Source organism: Meriones unguiculatus, chromosome 10 (assembly GCF_030254825.1).
Source record: "Meriones unguiculatus strain TT.TT164.6M chromosome 10, Bangor_MerUng_6.1, whole genome shotgun sequence".
NCBI classification, from domain to species: domain Eukaryota; kingdom Metazoa; phylum Chordata; class Mammalia; order Rodentia; family Muridae; genus Meriones; species Meriones unguiculatus.
The window spans coordinates 76,248,934-76,266,240 of NC_083358.1; the positions used below are offsets into that span (position 1 = coordinate 76,248,934).

The window sequence follows — 17,307 nt, forward strand, 5'->3', positions numbered from 1 at the left end:
TGTTTTCAGACTCCATTGCTTATATGTGAATCGTATTGGTGTTGGATAACATTTCATGTAATGCTCTTATTTTTACAGAAGTAGTTCTCATTCCTCAAAGTTTTGAGTTTAAACACGATGGCTAGAATCATGTACTCTGAGGATTACGCCTTCCTAGTGGCCTCATGAATTATTCATTTGCTGTGTGAGGAGGTAGTTTTTAAGTTAAATTAAAATTGTATTCTCTGCAGTTGGGTATAGTGGTACATGCTTTTATTCCCAGCATGGACAGGCAGACCTCTATGCATTCAAAGCCTGCCTGATCTACATAGTGAGTTCCAGGCCAGCCTGGCCTGGTCTACATGGTGAGGTAATGTCTCAAAAATTCTTACTGTTTTGGCTAAATATTGCTTAAAGCCATGCCACCTGACCTTCCGCAATTCTTCTTTAGATGGTGTCCATGTTCCAGACGGGCACCCAGCTTGTTGTGTACTGAGTCTCACTTTATCTATCTGATCCTCCTGCCTTCGCCTCTCCAATGCTGAGATTACAGGCACGCGCCCCCACACCCAGGTTTATATGGTGCTAGAGATACGACCCCACACTTTGTTTGCGCACTCTTCCAACTCAGCTGCACCCCCAGTCCTCAGCTCATCCTTAGATAGGACAGTGATACCCCAAACAGAATAGAATATAGTTTTGAACAGAGATAGTTACCTTCATCAGGAATGAACACGCTTGGGAAAACCTCGTGCCTACTGAGATGATCTGGGAGAGACTCAGGATGTGCTCTCTCTGGAGTTGTAGCTCCGACACATCAGGAGTGGACTGAAGGGTATCCTGTAGTGGCAATGACATTGGTTTTGGGGACATGAGGTGTTCAGGCCAACACTGGTAACTCTACTTAAAGTAAATCTGAATTAAAGTCATATTTGCTGGTGAGGATGAAAAAAAAAAAAGAAAAAAGAAAAAGAAAGAAAGAAAAAGAAAAGGCTGAAAATTTGAGCTCAGGCTGGGATATTGAGTTCTTTCTAACACTGGCTATAGGGACAGTCCTGTCTATAGGAAACACACCTGATGCAAGTCTTCTTACAAATCCAAACGTGGGCACCTATTAAAATTGCCCTGGTGGGTTGGATTTTCGCTTTCCTTAGCGAGTGTGTTACTTGGCTGAGCCCGTATTCAAAGGCTGGGTGGACTGACCCCTTGCAAGACACTTGAAGGTTAAGTAAGTGCAGAGCGTGGCTAATCCGGCTAAGCTGCTGATGCTAAATGTCGGCTGGCGTTCGCGGCACATCGGCTTCTTTATGCTCTTGATTTGGTACCTGCTTTCTGTCCAGAGAGCCACTTTGGAGCTATGTGGCTCTTTGCACATCTGTGCCTTGTGCTTAGCTTTCTGGGAGGAGTGAGCTGTACCTGTCCCTCTCAGTGCACCTGTGTTTTTCATGGCGGAAATGACGGCTCAGGATCAAGGTATGGCCCTGTCCTTGCTGATAAGTACTCTGACTGTCCTGGTGAGAAGGGCCCAAACAGATCAATCTGATCTTATGAAGGTAATTTATTTATTCAAAATCAGAGGGAGTTAAATCCATGAGACATGGTTTGGTTTTTATTAGCTGGTTGCCCACTGCCCCACTATTTTTTATTTATTTTATTTATTTTTTATTGTGAGCAACAGTTTACCTCTCAGAAGCCTCCCAAGGTTTCTGAAATTCCAAAAGCACTTTCTGTCTTACAAGACAAATGTTTATTACACTCCTATGCACAAAATGCCCCTCTCTGGAGATCAAACCACGTTTGGTGTGGGGGTGGGGCATGATGCGGGGGGGGGGGGAGGGTTGTTACAGAAAGCACAAGAGAGTGAGGCAGGCTAGGAGCTGCAGGCTTGTCTGTATGTCTGCTGTCAGAGCTTCCCATTTCACCTGAGTTTTTTTTTTTTTTTTTTTTTTTTACACTAACAAGTTGGTAGTAAAAGGACAAGAGTGAAGTTGGTGAGGTTAATAATTTGTTGTTGTTGTTGTTTTAATTTAAATGGAATTTACAAAAGTAAAGATGTTTGGAAACTGCCACCTGTTACAGTTATTGAGGGCCCTCACAGATGTTATTAAGTCTCTACATTGCTTTAGTATAGAATTATAATTTATGATGTACATGAATCCTTTTACATGTAGAAAACAGAGCCCTTATTAACTAAACATGGTAGACTCTGCTCTTTTTTTTCTTTTTGAGAGTATTTACTAAAAAGTAAATGAATTCTTGTGTATTCAGAAACAATGAGTTTCCGAAACAAGGTTTAATAAAGAATAACCCAGTTTTAATCAAATGATGATTAGGGTTGAGGTATATAGCTCAGTGATACAGCATGTACCTGGTACATCTAAGGAGCCATCCAGCACAGCAGTGATGATGAAGATGATGCTAATGATGATGGTGGTGGTGATGATGGTAGTAAGAATGATGATGCAATTAAAATTCATTTGTCAATGATTTTATGTAGCCAACTCTGGAACCATTTTGAGACATTCCCTGAGAAGTAAAATGCAGTGCAAAAAAAAAACCCAAACAAAACAAACCAAAAAAGCAAAAAACAAAACAAACAAACAAACAAAAAACCCAAAACAACAAAAAAACCCAAAAACAAAAAGACAAATTTGTGCCTGTTTTCCCAAAGATTTACAGCACTTGATGACCGGGGGAATTTCTAGGAAAATTGTCAGAATGTCTTCTTCTCCATGGTGGTTCCATTATGGTCTTTTTATAAAAGACACAGAACATTATGCCTGACTAGGCCTTTCAGAAGATTCTAGATCAATACCTGTCATTGTGAGTAAGGAGACAAGAACACACGGGACAGGTGGCTGACCCGTCTTGGGTCTCGGCGCCCTGGTGATGCAGTCCCTGAGCCCACCAAGTTGCTGTGATTCCAGCTGGCCACACAGCTTCTTCCCATGACAGCGCCCTGAAACGCTCACATATGGAGTGGAAACCTCTATCATTGCAGCACAAGGCAACACTGAAATTTGTGGTAAGGAAACCAGGGAAGCACCCCAGAGACCATTCAAGGTTTCCTGTGGTCTTCTAAAGTAACGGAAAGGAGGAGCCACTGGCAGGGCCTCCTGGCTTTGTACTGCTTGCCGCTGTTTACATTTTGGGCTAGTTTTATTTTATTATTATTTTTTAAACAGTCTTGTTTACTTTTATTGTTACAAGTCATGATTTGAAGGTTGTTTTCTTTTAAAAACTGCTTATTCACTTTGAGCAATTTAAATGGGTGTGGCGATATAAATAGGTTTTCGTTTGTTTTGTTTTTCAGACCGGGACAAATCGAGATTCCTCACATTTAAACCCACACTTGGGACAGTTTTCTTTTTCTTTTTTTTTTTTTTTTTTTTTTTTAGGGAGAAAGACACACCTGTACACATGCCTCTCTCCCATTACCAGTCCTCTCATAAAAGGGTCCGTTTATGATTTTTCTTTTAAAGACAGCCTGTCGTGTAGCCCAGGCTAGCTGGGAACTCTCTACACCTCAGGACACCTTGGATGCCTGACCCTCCTGCCTCCATCTCCTGACTGCCATGACTACAGGTGCGTGCCATGCCTGGTTTATGGTGTGTTGAGGATCTGGCAAAGAGACTGGTTGGTGCATGCTCGGCAAACACTTTACAGTGGACGTACGCTCCAAGCCCGTTTATGGTTTTGAGCGGATTCTTTTAACATTGGTCTTTTTTTTTTTTTAAGAGGTTCACTTTGGTGTTGGATAGAAGCGGGTTTGAAAGGTAGTTCTGTAGAATCCCACGTGCTGGATGACATTAAGAAGTCATATACCAAGGGGGAGAGGGGAGAGGGGACAGAAATTAATTTAGATGCTTAACCAGTTGTTGGTAATGGCAGCAAATGCTGACTGAGAACTTAGGTGCCAGGAAGACATATACTTTTACATTCATTTAAATCAACTGTCATAATGTGACAATTTGACAATGGGACTGTGAATTAGCGTTCCCCGGCCACAGAGAGAGCGGAAGAGCTCAGCTTTATTCTGTTACCCCTTATCTGCCTCTTTGGAAAGCTGTGACGACTAAGAGAGAAATGGGTGTAACCTGTGTTTCTAAAGCCTAGCAGGAAACTCTCCATAAATATCCATTGGACACCATGACGTTTCTCACAGCTGATCAATTTTTCACTACGAAAATGGCCGTTTTGAATGGTTCAGCCTAACGGTTGCCATATGATGATACTGGGTAGGAAAGGAGATGGTGATGATGGGGATGATGATGAGGTGACACTATTAATAAAGAGGTTTCCAGACTAAACAAGTATTTTGTAAAATCCAGTAGGGAATGAAAATTTTGATACACGTTTCAAATAAGGCTTTATTTTAAAATGAGTCTTGGAGAGTAGATCTTCTTCTTGCATTGCTCTCGTGACAACAGGTCAGTGTTGTGTAACGACTTGGATATGAATGAAGTTCCTACAAATTTCCCCGTGGACACCGTGAAGCTCCGCATAGAGAAGACCGTGGTGCGCAGAATCCCCGCCGAGGCCTTCTACTACCTGGTGGAGCTGGAGTACCTCTGGCTCCCGTACAACTCGGTGGCCAGCGTAGAAAGCAGTGGCTTTTATAACCTGAAGCAGCTGCATGAGTTGCGCCTGGATGGCAATTTGCTGACTGCTTTCCCTTGGGGGTCTCTGCTGGATGTGCCCAATCTGAGGACGCTTGACTTGCACAATAACAGGATAAGCAGCGTGCCAAATGCGGTGGTCAGGTATCTGAAGAACCTTACCTACTTGGATCTGTCAAGCAACAGGCTAACCACACTGCCACCAGATTTCCTGGACAGCTGGTCTCATTTAGCTATGACACCATCTAGAAGCCCGGACCTTCTTCCACCAAGGAGAATTATTCTTGGTAAGTTCGAAAGCTGCTGGGCACCTTGTGTTTCGAACTAGAGAAATGATCCCTGAAAGGATCGTCTTTGCATCTTCTGTAGAGCTGCCCTGCTGTGCATGGTTTGGGGGCTCGTGCATGCATGTGTGTGTGTGTGCGCGCGCTCAGGTGTGTCTGCGTTTAACTGAGTTGCTAACCCAGGGCCTTGCTAAGTATATAATAAGCATGTGTACCAGCAAGCCACGCCCCTACCCTCCTGAATCCGGTTAATCTACACCTATAGACCTGCTTTTTCTGTAAGAGGTAGTGGCTGTACATGTGAGTGCTTGTGAACCTGTTGGGTGGGAGAGGGAAAGCACCTCCCAAACTGAGGAACACTGCTCTCAAGCTGAGAGAACTTACCAGCCTGTCACGCTCACGTGATCATACCAACCTACATGCTGCTACCCTTTGTCTGCTGCTCTGTTCATTTTCCAACCTTTCACCAGGTCCTTCCATAGTAGACAAGGTGCCGCTGCTTTTATTAAATCAAAAGAAATGGCAGGGAAATTCACTGTTGTGCTGGTCAGTGCTGGAGAGCACTTGAGATTAGGCCACGCTCAGCAGTATTTGTGGGCAGGGTGTATTTTCTGTTTTTTTTTTTTTCTCTTCTTTTTTTTATTACAGTTTATTCACTTTGTATCTCAGCTGTAGCCCCCTTCCTCTGCCCCTCCCAATCCTGCCCTCCCTCCCTTTCCTTCTCCCATGCCCATCCCCTAGTCCACTGATAGGAGCAGTTTTCTTCCCCTTCCATCTGACCCTAGCCTATCAGGTCTCATCAGAACTGGCTGCATTGTCTTCCTCTGTAACCTGGTAAGGCTGCCCCCCACCCCACCTCAGGGGGAGGTGATCAAAGAGCCAGCCACTGAGTTCTTGTCAAAGATAGTCCATGTTCCCCTTACTAGGAGACCCACTTGGAGACTGAGCTGCCATGGGCTACATCTGTGCAGAGGTTCAAGGTTATTTCCATGAATGGTCCTTGGTTGGAGTATCAGTCTCAAAAAAGACCCCTGGGCCCAGATTTTTTGGTTCTGTTGCTCTCCTTGTGGAGCTCCTGTCCCCTCCAGGTCTTTCTATCTCCCCCTAAGTCACAAAGATAGACATTACCTGAGAATATTTTATATTTATATAAGAAACAGAAGACTGAAGCTTTGATTTATTGGTTTGACTCACTAAAATGTTGTACTTTTCACCCATAAAGACCATACTGTTAGTTCCCAACTTATGTCCTCCTGGCCATTGAAGAGGTCATTTTTTCTCAGAAAATTAAAAGGAATTTCTAGGTGCTTGGTCAGTGAGATGGAATACTAGTTTTGTTTATATTTTGATGACATGTGATTTATTATTATTTACCCTTAGAGCTTTCTGGGAACTGTTTAAGAAATATCTACATACCACAAGATCACAGAGGAACTCTGCTTTCTTTATAGACAGAGTCTTTTTGATCATTGTATAGTTTTTATTAATTAATTAATTTATTTATTTATTTATTCAATTTACATCCCGATCGTAGGCCCTCCCTCCTCTCCTCCAGTTCCCATCTTCCCTCCCTATAGGCTAAGTCTTTAAATTCAGTTTTTAGCATTATGACTTTATCTTTTATGCTTATGCCTATGATTCACCTCAAAACAGTCTCTGCCTAAGTGCAAAGCAGGGCTTGTGGTTTATTATTTTCTAGACGTCTGGTTATTCTAACAAGGGTCATTTGTCAGAGGCCTCCCTGCTGCATGGCTACACACCACTGTCTCCACAAAGCTGAGTGAGGCCTCGCCTTTGCTTTGAGGAGTTACTGTTTGCGTGATAAGCTTTGTACAGGAATCCGTTTTTGACTTCCCAAACACACACACTCAAATAGCCAATTTAACCCAATTATCCTCACGCGTGAAAAATACCGAATTTCTCTCTCAGAAGGGAGGAGACAGCACTCAGTGGCCCCACCAAGAACAGTCATGAAATTAATTAATGAATGCAAATCGCTCTTACTGAGCCTAGTGTATTTCCTTCCAAGAATGTGGGTAATAGTTTAACCTTAGCGACTTCTCGTACCTTTGTCCCCAGGTGGAAGGCTGCATGCTGTCAGTTCTTGTAGAGCTATTTTTATTCACATCTTAAAAATTGTACCTTTGACCTGAGATGTTTCAAAACTGGAACAAATAGTCTTCATGTTTTTGAGGAATTCAAGAATCTTTTCTCTTAGTTGATATAACTTTCATATGTAACCAGTTAGATTTATTTTTAACTTTATCATAACTGACACATTTTAATAATTGTTTTAAAATATGAATAAAACGGTTAAAGTTCTAACTCTTGAATATTTCCCTGGGTAGACATTGGCATTGCACTTTGACATTTTTTACCTACAGATCGTAACAGTTAGAGCCACCACCCGTGGGGGTAAATGTTTTTAGTTGACAGAGATGAACTGTGGTAGAATGCTTATTAGATTAAGAGGCTAAAGAAATTCGGGGTTAGTCAGGACTCTAAGCGACTTAAGAAATCAAAGTAGTAATCTCTTTGTGCTTTAGCCTCTTCTGGTGTGGAATCAGGAAAATCGCCATTTTCCCAAGGTAGCCAAGAGCTGAGTGCGGTGTGAGTCATAGCAAGGTGACCTGCTGGATGCTCCAAGATCCCGACCCTTGAGTTCAAATCCTGCCTGCCCAGTCGAGTACCCTTAGAGAAGTTTCCTTCCCTTCCTGAGCCCTGGCTTTCTTTTCATTAGAAGGAGCATCTTGGCACTGTTACTTGCCTCACTATGCTGTGAGGATGGAGGCTGTTTAGTGCTTTTATCCAGCAGTTTCCTGGGCTTTGTTTTCTGAATGTCTGTGAGCTCAGGTGAGAACTGATGCTCCCATTTATTCTCACTACCCCTGTGAAGATTTTGGTTACAGAAAATTCCTCGGAAGGTAGAGAAAAGACCCCTCCCAGAGGGAGAGGAGGGCACGCTTACTGCCAGTGTAAGAAAAACAATTATTTCCTCTACAGCCGTGATTTTCAGTCCTTCACCTCTGGCCAAAGATCGGTCAAACAGTGGCAGGCTGGCTTGTCCAGGTCTGAGTGGTTCCTCCAGGTTTGGTTCTCGGTGAGAAAACCATTAAACTCTTGGGCAAACTGGAATGGCTCAAACCCTGGGCAAACTCATCCTGAGTTGGGATAAAATCTTGTCACTTTTATAGTGCTTGACAAGTGCAATATTTGCCATGTGGGAAAGTATTAGTGAAGAAAAACATCCAACATTGCCAGTGAAGGATATCCTCAAAGCAAAGTGTTCTGCACTCATTAACTGTGATAGAAGATGGCGACTTTGGTCTCTTGGGCAGATTAGAAATCCATCTTAAAGCCACATGACAGCAAAAGCTGGGGCTGGAGAGGTAGCTCAGTGGTCAAAGCACTTGCAGAGGACCTGAATCCAGTTCCCAGAGCCCCTATTGGGCAGCTCACAACTGCCTGCAACTCCAGTTCCGGGGCATCTCATGCTCTCTGGCCTCTTTGCACACATGCACACATATAATGCACATGAAAGTTTAAAATATATGCTAATTGAGATGAACAAAGACTTTTATACATTAAATGTTCATCAAAATTGATAGATCTAAAACATGAAGCTATTCCTATTTCACTTCATTTCTATCTTTGTCATTTTTCGACAGTAAGGTGGGTGTTCACATGTGCCATTTTGAATCTTTAGATTTTACGCGTTCCTTCTCACAGTCTTTGGCACGGTGACAGCCTAGACATATGGCATAGACAGCATAGCACTTGACCTGTTGCATCCTGCTTTCTCCTTGTTCTCCTTGTCACTAGTGTCCTTTCTCTTAAATTAGTCAGCAGGCTCATGACTGGGTCTTCCTTTTCAGTGGTGGTCGTGAATGTGAGGCATTTAGAACCCTCTTTGTCTTTCCTCCCACCCCCCACTCTCAATATCTCACTCCCCTTCACAGTCCCTTTTATGTCTTCATGACCTATACACAGGCACACGTATCTACCCAGAGGTATACTTGAGATCAAGATTCTGAATGAAAACAGGTAGTGTTTGTCTTTCTAAGCCTGACTTACTTCATTCACGTAATGAATTCCAGTTTCATTCAATTTCCTGAAGAAAAAAAAAGTCGGAATTTCATTTTTCTTTACAGACAGAAAAGCATTCGTTGTATACAGGTACCAGATTTTGTTTATCCTTTCATTGGTTGGTGCACATCCATATTGGTGCCATTTCTTAGCTACTGTGATAGTGTGGCAGTAAACATGAGTGTGTGTGTGTGTGTGTGTGTGTGTGTGTGTCCGAGGTATGTTGACTTAGAGTTCTTTGGATGTATTCCCTGTAGGGGTGTGGCTGAGTGATTTGGTGGTTCTACTTTTGTTTTTATCTGTTTTCAGGATCCTCTACGGTGGCTTCCATAGTGGCTGTGCCAATTTATATTGTTGTGAGCCATGTATAGAGGCTGTTATAGGGTCTTTTTAGTGAACAACCTTCTCTTGATGCTTCAATCCCCATTTACACTCAGGGGAGAAAGCGGATGTCTTGATTACTTTTCTATTGCTGTGAGGAGACGCTATGAAAGGAGACTTATAAAGAAATCATCTAACTGGGGGTTTCCTTCCAGCTTTAGGGGTTAGTCCACGATCATTGGGATGAGAAACATTGCAGCATGGCACTGGAGCAGTGGCTACGAGCTTACTTGGGGTAGAGAACAAGAGACCGAATGTGCCTCAAGGCCCAACTCCATCACACACCTGGCCCTACAAGACCACACCTCCTAATCCTTGCCAGCTAGTTCCACCAGCAAGGGACCAAATATTCAAAATAGGAGCTTATGGTGGTCATTTTCATTCAAACCACATCAGACTACAATGGCGACGGCAACAGCACAAAAACAAACAATGCATTTAAGTATAGCAGCGACTCTGTTAGAACACTGTGCCTGTTTTTGTACTACCTGATTAGACAGTCCTGGAGGCAGTGATGCTCTGTCAGGAAGCTCTCAGGGCCTTTTTTCTTCTCTCTCTTGCTAAGATTCCAAGGAGAGAGAATCTTCCCACTTTGTTGTGTTTCTCAGCACACAACAGGGTGTACAGAAGAAAGTGGAGGAAGCCAGTGAAGCACTAAGGGAGCGAGCAAGCAATGGTCCGTGTGTTTCTTCTCTCTGCTCATGGCTGTGGATGTGATGTTTTGGGAACCTACCTTGCTTTCCCCGCAATAATGGACTCATAATCCAAATATCCTCTTCCCCACGGTTGCTTTTGGTCAGGGTGCTTTATGGCAACAGAAGTGACCCCAGGACAACTTGTTTTCACTCTCAATCTAATTACTTACTTAACCAGTATTTAGTTATTTTTTAACCAATATTTCTTAAAATTAATTAATTAGTTAGAGACAGAGCCACAGTATGTAGCCCTGACTGGCCTGGAATTTACTATGTAGACCTGCTAGTCTTAAACTCATAGAGAGATCTGTCTGCCTCTGCCTGAGTGCTGGGAGTAAAAGTGTCTGCCCCCACACCTGTCCCAACTCGTTTTCATAAGTAGGCACATTCCATACCTCAGTTGATAGATCAAAAATGTTACAGATCGGGCATTCTACCACACTAGTCTGATGGTAATGGATCGTACTGTTAATTTGCTGACCAACCTTAAATTCCCTCTAAACCCATGATCATTATTTTTATCTTATAGACTGACAATGTTATTGCCGGAGAGAGAGAGTGCTGGAGTTTTCTCAGCTTTCCCCTCTTACAGATGATGAAGTTGGGGCTCAGGAGGCAGCCCCATCAGGCTTCCCAACCCCATTTAGAACCCATGTGTGGCAGGCTTGCTTCCCCTCCATATCCATTCGTCTTCCACGCCATGCTTAAACCTGCCCTTAGAATGTCAAGTCAGCTGGTATTTATAGTGGGTATCTAGCAGTCTGGGGATGAAGTAAGGTTGAAACTTGATTGTATCTGTCTGCTGTCAGGGCTGTGCTGATCTTACATGTTTAACCTCCATCAACAGCAAGAAAATGTGGAGCAGAGAAGAGAGAAGCTGTGCACAGAAACAATATTTCAGTGCTGTTTATTGCTCACCCATAATTTGAAACTTTGAATTTATCAACAATAGATTTTAAGTATTATATTTAGGAAAGGACGGTTAAAGTTTACGGATATCTCTATCATGAATCATCCGTTGTCAGGTTAATGGCATGAAGTAGTAAATGAACATCTGTGGCAGAATAGTGGCCATTGTGTATGGTCTGGGAGGGTTGTCACATCTGTCTAATGCTGTGCAGCTTCCTAGAAAATTGGAGTTTCGGCCTAGATATTAGATTTCACAGCCACACTCAGTTATTCAATATTAGGAAACAAACAAACAAGAAGTCTGCTTATTCATCCAGGCGTGCAACTGGGTGAAGGAAAGAATATTCAAAAGAAAATAGTACAAATTAGCATTCATTAGAGGACTAGTCACAGATTCACAGGATTTAATGTAAGAGGAAAGAGTTCAAGGTTATTTACCCATAGGAGAAAAACAAACTTGTCAAATAGGAGATTAAAATGTAACCAGTCCTGGCAGGAAAATGAACCCTCATGACCTGCTGTTACAGTACCGGTAGGCAGAGGTGAAAATACGGTCCCTATTTTCGGAACCATAGGCAGTTCCGTGTCCAGCACTGTTAGAATTCCTTAAATCATGGTTCTTCGTTCTCTTCTCAGCTCAGACCCCAGGCCATCAGTAAAAGCCACAATGGCAAGTCTCCAGGGCCAGCCCTTGCCTCAGGTTTTGTGGCAAGGCCGTTGGTTCCAAGGCAGCACCCCTAGAGCGACATCGTCACCTTATTGCATGTCCTAAAGAGCCACCTTGGGTCTCTCAAAGACTTTCAAAGTCTCACTGTGGTTGTTTTGCTCTGAATGCCTTTCTTAATTTGGTAATTTTGGAGAGGCTGGGAATGAGTCCAACATCTTTGGGTTTGGGTAATTTTTGGTATTGAAAGGTTCTCCAGCTGCAGTGCCCATTACTCTCCAGAAGCTCTCTCCCCAGCGTCAGCTTCTGTGTTCCACGTGGGCATTCCCTTACGCAGAGAATGTTCTGTCACAGAAGCGTGCTTTCTCCTCTTCACATACCCTGGATGACAATGCCACTAGTCTTTCTGCCGTTCCACAAGAAGGCTCTTTCTTCTCCTTTCTGGAAACTGTAAACTCACCTTCCTTTAAGCCCTCAAGGGCAGGCTCATTGAGGGCTAAATGATGCCAGCTAACAGCTTCTGAAGCTGAGGTAGATACCGAACGTGCTTACAGCCGGAAACCTTCAGCCTACATACCCCCTGCAAGCTGGTCCCTCTTGTACTGAGATTTGGGCACATCACCTTGGCAGTTACCACACACGACATCCATGCAAAGTCACTCTCTGGTCCTATCTCCTCGTTACTGCTGGTTCTGCTTCCATGAGCCTTGTTTTATCTCAATATGTCTTCAAGTTACACAAACCCACGACACATTCCAGGCTGGGCTAGGCAGCTCTTAGCGCGGTGTATTGGGCTGAAAAGTGCTTGCTGAGCGCTCCAGGACTGTGCACCTCTCTCCCTTACTTGTGGCAGGCTGTGGTACTTGGGTTCAAATCTTGGCTCCAGTACTGATTGGCTATGTGATGTTGGTCAAGATTTAGTCCCTCTATGCCTTGGCTTCTTCACCTGTAAAATGGAAATAATAAAAACAATACCGCCTTCCCCACAGGGGTATTGGGATTAAATGAAAGTAACCACAGAGAGGAGGTCAGGAAACACTAGCAACGAATATTAACAACTAGAAGAGAATGTGCTCGCTGAGGTTGCTGGCTTTTAGGGCAAAGTCGACGTGCAGGTGACTGTACGTTGTCCCTCCCAGAACTTCCTCTGTGAGAGAGACAATGTGTGAACCATCTGTCACTGACAAGCTTGTGCTGCAAACTTAATCCATCACGGTGACCCTTACCGCCCCTTTCCTTCTGTGTTTTAGGTTTACAGGACAACCCTTGGTTCTGTGACTGTCACATTTCCAAAGTGATCGAGCTGTCAAAAGTCGCTGACCATGCTGTTATACTTCTCGATCCCCTGATGGTCTGCAGTGAGCCTGAGCGCCTCCAAGGAATCTTGTTTCAGAGGGCGGAGTTGCAACAGTGTCTGAAGCCGTCAGTGATGACCTCGGCTACCAAGATCACATCTGCCCTGGGTAGTAACGTTCTGCTGAGGTGTGATGCCACAGGCCACCCCACCCCACAGCTGATGTGGACCAGATCCGACAGCTCACCCGTTAACTATACAGGTATAATTAGTATTCGGGCATGAAGCAAGTTTACAAAAATCTGGACTACATCTCACGGTTTTGTGCAAATTTTAAACGGCTGTTTGATTCTTAGGACACCGAGAGTGTTGAATGCAAGGGATACGGGTTAGTTTTGTTTTTGTTTTCAGTGGTGGTAACTGAGCCTGGGCCTGACGCATGCTAGGCCAGCGCTCTTCCAGCAACTTACGCCTTCAGCCTGCAAATGCAAATGAAATTCTGTTTCAACGCTTGGATTAAAACCCAGGGCTTTCTGTGCTATATCCCTAGTTCTCTGGACACACGAGATTTCAAGAGTGCATTTTATTGATTAATATTTTCTCACTTTATATAAATACCTGGAAAATAATTAGCTGATCAAGACATTTTCTTCCCTTAGGTAGAAATTTCATGTGCAGTAAGTACACAATAGCCACCGAGGCTTTTGTCTTGTTCTGTTATCTTGGGCACACTCATGTTAAAGTGCAAAACCTAGAAAGCATTTTTAAAAAAGACTTTCATACAACTTTTTGAGCAACCATTTAAATACCAAATTACTCAGAGAGCTTACTGTGGGGCAAAAATATACGTTTTAGAAATATTAATTATTAGACTTTTCAAACACTGCTAAGATCAAGTCCTGGCTTTGGCCCACATAAGCAAAGATATTCTGATAATTAGAAGGATATAGTCTTCGGACTCTTTAAAATAAAATTAAATTAAAACTGAAGCTAAAAGAATTAAGCTTGACGGAATAAAGAAGTTAAGGTGTAATATTCCTATGGAGTGCTAGCAGGTGGCCCACAGCTTAAGCTCCTGAAGTTTGCGTTCTCATCTGGGCTATTAGCACCCTGATTTCTGTGACACCATATTTTAGGAAGCTTCTGTCTTTTTTTTTTTTTTTAATATGGAACGCTTCACAAATTTGTGTGTCATCCTTGCGCAGGGGCCATGCTAATCTTCTCTGTATCGTTCCAATTTTAGTATATGTGCTGCCGAAGCGAGCACAGGAAGCTTCTGTCTTGATTTCAGATAAGAATTCTAATGTTTAGCAATGGAATATAACAATTTTCTGCACATTTCAAGAGAGAGGGTTCTTGTTTACAGAGTCACAGTCTCCAGTTTATCTGAGTTTAATATGAGGTGAATGATTTGGAATTCCTCTATGCCAGAAAATGACCTTTTGTGCCTTCTACCTACGGGCAAAGATGCATTTAAGCACGGTGAGGAAGAGTTAAGTGAAGTCTTAAGATAAACATTTTATAGATTCACACTTAAAGTTGGGAGGGAGCTTTCGGCAATAGTTTTTCTCAGCATCTTGTTTGACAAACGTAGAGGCGCTGGTCTGTGCTTACCGGTCACCTTGAGTCCAGTTGCACACTGCTCAGGAGACAAGCGTTTACTGCGACCTGGATCTCCTGACTTCCATCTCCACACAAATTTAGATGACTGTTTTCCCAACAAACAGACTCCATGGCACATGGCAGGGCCTAGACAGCAGGTGTGAACAGTTTGCAGCAAGAGCGAACAAAGTTCCCCTTTCCCCCAGCTGTGTGTGCAGAACAGACATTTCTTTCCCTCCTAGTTGGTATGGCTGCTCCAAAGCGTCCTTTTTTGTTTTGTTTTGTTTTAGTAATTCAGGAGTCTCCAGCAGAAGGAGTCAGGTGGTCCATCATAAGCTTGACGGGCATCTCCTACAAGGATGCTGGGGATTACAGGTGTAAAGCCAAGAACCTGGCAGGGACCTCGGAAGCCGTGGTCACTGTAACAGTCGTTGGCGTTGTTACGACCAGCCCATCACCGGATACTTCAGAGAGAAGCCCCGGAGAGCACCCTGACCAGTATCCGCAGCTGGGATTAGGAAGATCAACGCCTCTGTTTGAGCGGTTTTCCCCCGGGCTCTCTTCCACCTCGTCCCACGCTCCCTCAGGTGCTCTGTCCACATCTACATCGCGTCCTCGTTCCTTCTCTTTGCCTCCTGTCTTCTCCGCTGCCTCTGCAACCACAAGTGTAAAAGCCAGCATCTCAGAAAACACCGTCAGGAGCAGCCACCCGCCGCTCCTGTTCCACCCCGCCGGGAAAAGCGATGCAAAGATAGAGAAGAACGGAAGTAAGTTTCCCCCGCTCAGCGCTAGTAAGAAAGAGGAGCTGGCATTGTTGGATCAGGCAATGCCCACGGAAACAAACGTCACTATCGAAGACCTCAGGGTGACAGGTGAGACTGACGTGAGTGTGACTTTGACATGGAACAGCAACGGCAACACAGAAAAGTCTCCCGTGTCTGTGTTATACTCCAAGTATGGCGAGAAGGACCTGCTGCTAGCGAGTGAAGACTACGGCAAGAACCAGGCAACCCTAAATGGCTTGGAGCCTGGCCGTCAGTATGTGGCATGTGTCTGTCCAAAAGGAGTGGCTCCCCGGAAGGACCAGTGTATCACCTTTTCTACCAACAGGGTAGAAGGACATGACTCACAGTGGTCACTCCTTATCGTGGTGACCAGTACTGCCTGTGTTATCATCATGCCCGTAATTTGTTTTTTACTATATAAAGTCTGCAAACTGCAGTGTGCATCAGACCCTTTCTGGGAAGACGATTTGGCAAAAGAGACATATATCCAATTTGAGACCTTGTCACCCAGGTCACAAAGTATAGGAGAGCTCTGGACCCGAAGGTGCAGAGATGATGGGGAAAAGTTGCTGCTGTGCTCTAGGTCGAGCGTGGACTCTCAGATGAATCTTAAAAGTGATGGTCATAGAGCAGAATACCATTGCTGAGCTTTTGCGGTGGAGATGAAAGTGAGCAGAGAAGCCAGGGATCTAAGGTTATCACTGACCCTCCTTTGGACAGATCGGGGTTTTTATTGCTGCGATGTAGCACCATGACCGAGACAGCATGGAACGGGAAAGGTTTATCTGTGTAAGCTTCTACATCACGGTTCATTTTCAAAGGAAGTCTGGTCAGGAACTTAAACAGGACAGGAACTTGAAGGCAGGAGCTGACGCAGAGGCCATGGAGGAGTGCTGCTTACCGGCTTGCTCCTCGTGCCTTGCTCAGCCTGCTTCCTTAGAGCATCAGGACCACCAGCCCAGGGATGGTTCCTGGGCCCTCCCACCACTAGTTCAGGAAATGTCCTGCATGCATTCCCAAGGGAGGATTGAGAGCAGGACTGGTGGCCAGATGTGGTGAAGAATCGTGGTGCTGCCCCTCAAACTGCTCCACAGTGGGTCTTGGGTGGGAGTGGGGTTGTTCTGCTTTCTGCCCTTTATTGCCTTCTGAATGCACTTTTGTGTGTCTCGGTGGAGGCTCCTACCAGGCTGGCTAAACCTGCCAAAACTATTCTTGAGTTTTCCCAGCCTCCTGGGAAGATGGACAGGCTCCTATCTACAGTCTCACCCCTGGTTTGGGTTCCCTTGACATTGCTTAATGTGGCTGGAAATCCTGCCAACGTTCTGAATCACAGGTACACAGTGAGGAGGGCCACTGTAGAAGAGGCCATTACACCAAACTCTATGCCCCCTGTACAGTGAAGCACAGAATAGATTTTTAAAGTTGTGCCAGGAGTTCTGAGATATTCTGAGAAGCAAGTTCTGATAAAATTTATTTTGTGTAAGACATGTGTTGGCTTTTAATGTACTACACCATAGAAATAATACATAGCAGGAGAATTAAGAGTTATTCTAAACATCTCCTTGTTAAAAATTAAAAATAATTTTAGTTTAGATATGATCTGTGTGTTGAAAGAACAACTGTGGGTGAATAGCTTATTCAAATTCTAAAACTTCCCTGTGTCTATAACTTTCTCGTTTTCTTTTCCCCCTTTTTGCCTTTATTTTTCTTTTTGTCTTTCCCCTCTTTTTCTGTTTCCTTTTCCCTTCCCTTCTCCCTCTCTTCCCTTCTTCCTCTTCTCTTTCTCTTTCTTTCCCCATATCTCCTCTTCTCTTCCCATTGTCCTTCCCTTTCTTTTCTCTCTCTCTCCTCCTTTCTCCATTCCTTCTCCTTTATTTTCCCTCTCTCCTCTCCTCTTTCCTCCTATGTATCCTTGGTGCTCTTATCAACAAGTGCATTGTCTAATGATCTAGTTTTAGTTTAGTATTCATTGTTAAGATTTAAAAAATAATTTTGTAAATAATTTTGTT

General features: G+C 43.8%; 1 protein-coding gene and 1 non-coding gene across 2 annotated transcripts; one reads left to right on the top strand and one right to left on the bottom strand.

Moving 5' to 3' along the window:
* Positions 1 to 1,236: 1,236 nt before the first annotated feature.
* On the top strand, positions 1,237 to 16,838 carry Lrit3 (leucine rich repeat, Ig-like and transmembrane domains 3). The gene is made up of 4 exons (XM_021645400.2): positions 1,237 to 1,452; positions 4,410 to 4,885; positions 12,868 to 13,173; positions 14,804 to 16,838. Exons 1-4 carry the CDS (start codon positions 1,337 to 1,339, stop codon positions 15,943 to 15,945), a joined length of 2,040 nt encoding a protein of 679 aa, XP_021501075.1. The 5' UTR covers positions 1,237 to 1,336; the 3' UTR covers positions 15,946 to 16,838.
* On the bottom strand, positions 14,072 to 14,178 carry LOC132646113 (U6 spliceosomal RNA). Its single transcript, XR_009584244.1, has one exon. It is a non-coding gene; the product is annotated as a U6 spliceosomal RNA (small nuclear RNA).
* Positions 16,839 to 17,307: the final 469 nt, after the last annotated feature.

Excerpts from the sequence above, each read along its gene's own strand:
- Lrit3 (XM_021645400.2), top strand. The coding sequence starts at position 1,337 with ATGTGGCTCTTTGCACATCTGTGCCTTGTGCTTAGCTTTCTGGGAGGA. Across the intron at positions 1,453-4,409 it reads AATGACGGCTCAGGATCAAG|GTCAGTGTTGTGTAACGACT; the intron begins GTATGGCCCTGT and ends TCGTGACAACAG. Across the intron at positions 13,174-14,803 it reads CTCACCCGTTAACTATACAG|TAATTCAGGAGTCTCCAGCA; the intron begins GTATAATTAGTA and ends GTTTTGTTTTAG.